At 47.1% G+C, this 1,622-nt stretch overlaps 1 protein-coding gene across 1 annotated transcript; it reads right to left on the bottom strand.

Annotated features, from left to right (window-relative positions):
- Window positions 1–244: 244 nt before the first annotated feature.
- On the bottom strand, window positions 245–1,249 carry LOC308239569 (melanoma-associated antigen B16-like; the record flags this gene model as incomplete). Its single annotated transcript, XM_080652338.1, has 1 exon — window positions 245–1,249. One exon carries the CDS (start codon window positions 1,247–1,249, stop codon window positions 245–247), a length of 1,005 nt encoding a protein of 334 aa, XP_080508464.1.
- Window positions 1,250–1,622: the final 373 nt, after the last annotated feature.

Raw genomic sequence — 1,622 nt, 5'->3', positions numbered from 1 at the left:
ACCATTACCATTCATAAACTTAAAGATTTTGAAGCTACTAAAACCAGTATTTGAATAATACATGTCAACAAATAATAAAATTTCAAGTTACACATATAAAAGAGGAACACAGGCATATATAGTGTGTTCCTTTCAGCCCCACCACAGACCTAAATTCTATGAACACAAACTGCCTCTTCAAACAATGCATGAGGAAACTATTCCTGACTTCCCTAAGGTGTGGGAGGAGCTGCCAGGCTTGGCCTTAGAACTGGCCGTGGCCACGGAAGTCGATAGCCATGGCCAACATTTTTTCTCTGGCTCTCTCTTCTTCATCTTGCAATGCTTCCTCATACTGAGATGGGAAACAACGTGGGATAGTCCCACGAACCTTCGCCAGAAACTCTAGGACTTGCATCTTGGTGGTTTCAGCATGGGCTCTTGGGCCCCACAGAAATTCAAATTGTGCAGGATCACTGTTGGCCACCTTCTGGTACTTTAGGTATCCCTCCTCCACGAAATATTTGGTGATGAGCTTCCTGGGCTCCCCAAAGATATAATGCTTCTTCCCAGAATATAACCCCATCACACTCAGAACATTCCAGATTTCCTGTTCGGTGGCACGGTTGCCCTTCATGAAGATTGCACCCAGGATAAGTATCAGGATGCCAGTCTTAGGCACACCGACTTCACAATGCAGCATCCCATCATAGGTGAGGCCCATTTTGATGAAGATGGCATAGCAGTGGTTGGTGGGATCAACTTCCTTCACATCAAGGCCAAAGATTATCTCCATGCGTACAGATGCTCTCAGGAAGACCTCAGTGAAGTGGTCTTCATACTCTTTGCTGACAATCTTCAACATATCTTCTTTGGTTATTATCTCTTTCATTTGATACTTGAGCAGGAGGAAATTCACCAATGAAGCCACATTTTCATCTAGAGCATCTATGGGCACATTATTGGGATCTGGATCTGCCTCTAAGCTACTATCCTCCTCCTCTTTGCTACTGGTGCCCTCACCATATTTGCTTGATAAGGAGACTGTGGTGACAATTGAGGAGGAGCAGAAACCCTGAGCACTCTCAGAGGTACTGGGGATACCAGCATCAGGAGCCTCCTTCAGATTGTCAGGCATTGCAGGATGGGAGGAGAGACAGGCCTCCTCCAGAGCCTTGGACTCCTGTGCAACCTCCAGGCCCTGGGTCTCACTGTGGGTCTGAAAGAGTTGATCAGGTGAGCATTGTGGATTCTTCTGAGGAAAAGCCATGAGGACACTTGTGGGTAGTTGTAATCAGGAGTGTGAACAGGAAGACACTGGGGAATCACTCCCTAAGGGAAAGAAAGAAGATGTGAGTGAACTCAGATGCTAATCTCAACTGGGGTGGCTCTGATAAAAGCCACCTCCAATGGTCCTCTCCTGACAACAGTGCTACAGGGCCGCACAGAGTACCTGACCTCCTGGATGCTGTGTCCCTCAGGGACATGAAAGACAAATACTCAATGCTCCTCAGGGTACAACAAGGAAAGCCAGGCTGAGGATTCTCAGGGATGACAGTAGGCAGGTGTGGCTGGGCTCTTTAGAGCCATTTGTGTTCTGAGGAGTGTGGTCCCTTCAAGTCCTCACTCAGGTTCATTACTGA

This window comes from Plecotus auritus (assembly GCF_963455305.1).
Source record: "Plecotus auritus genome assembly, chromosome: X".
NCBI classification, from domain to species: domain Eukaryota; kingdom Metazoa; phylum Chordata; class Mammalia; order Chiroptera; family Vespertilionidae; genus Plecotus; species Plecotus auritus.
The sequence above is the reverse complement of the archived record's forward strand: the minus strand, read 5'-3'. Positions and strand labels throughout refer to the sequence as shown.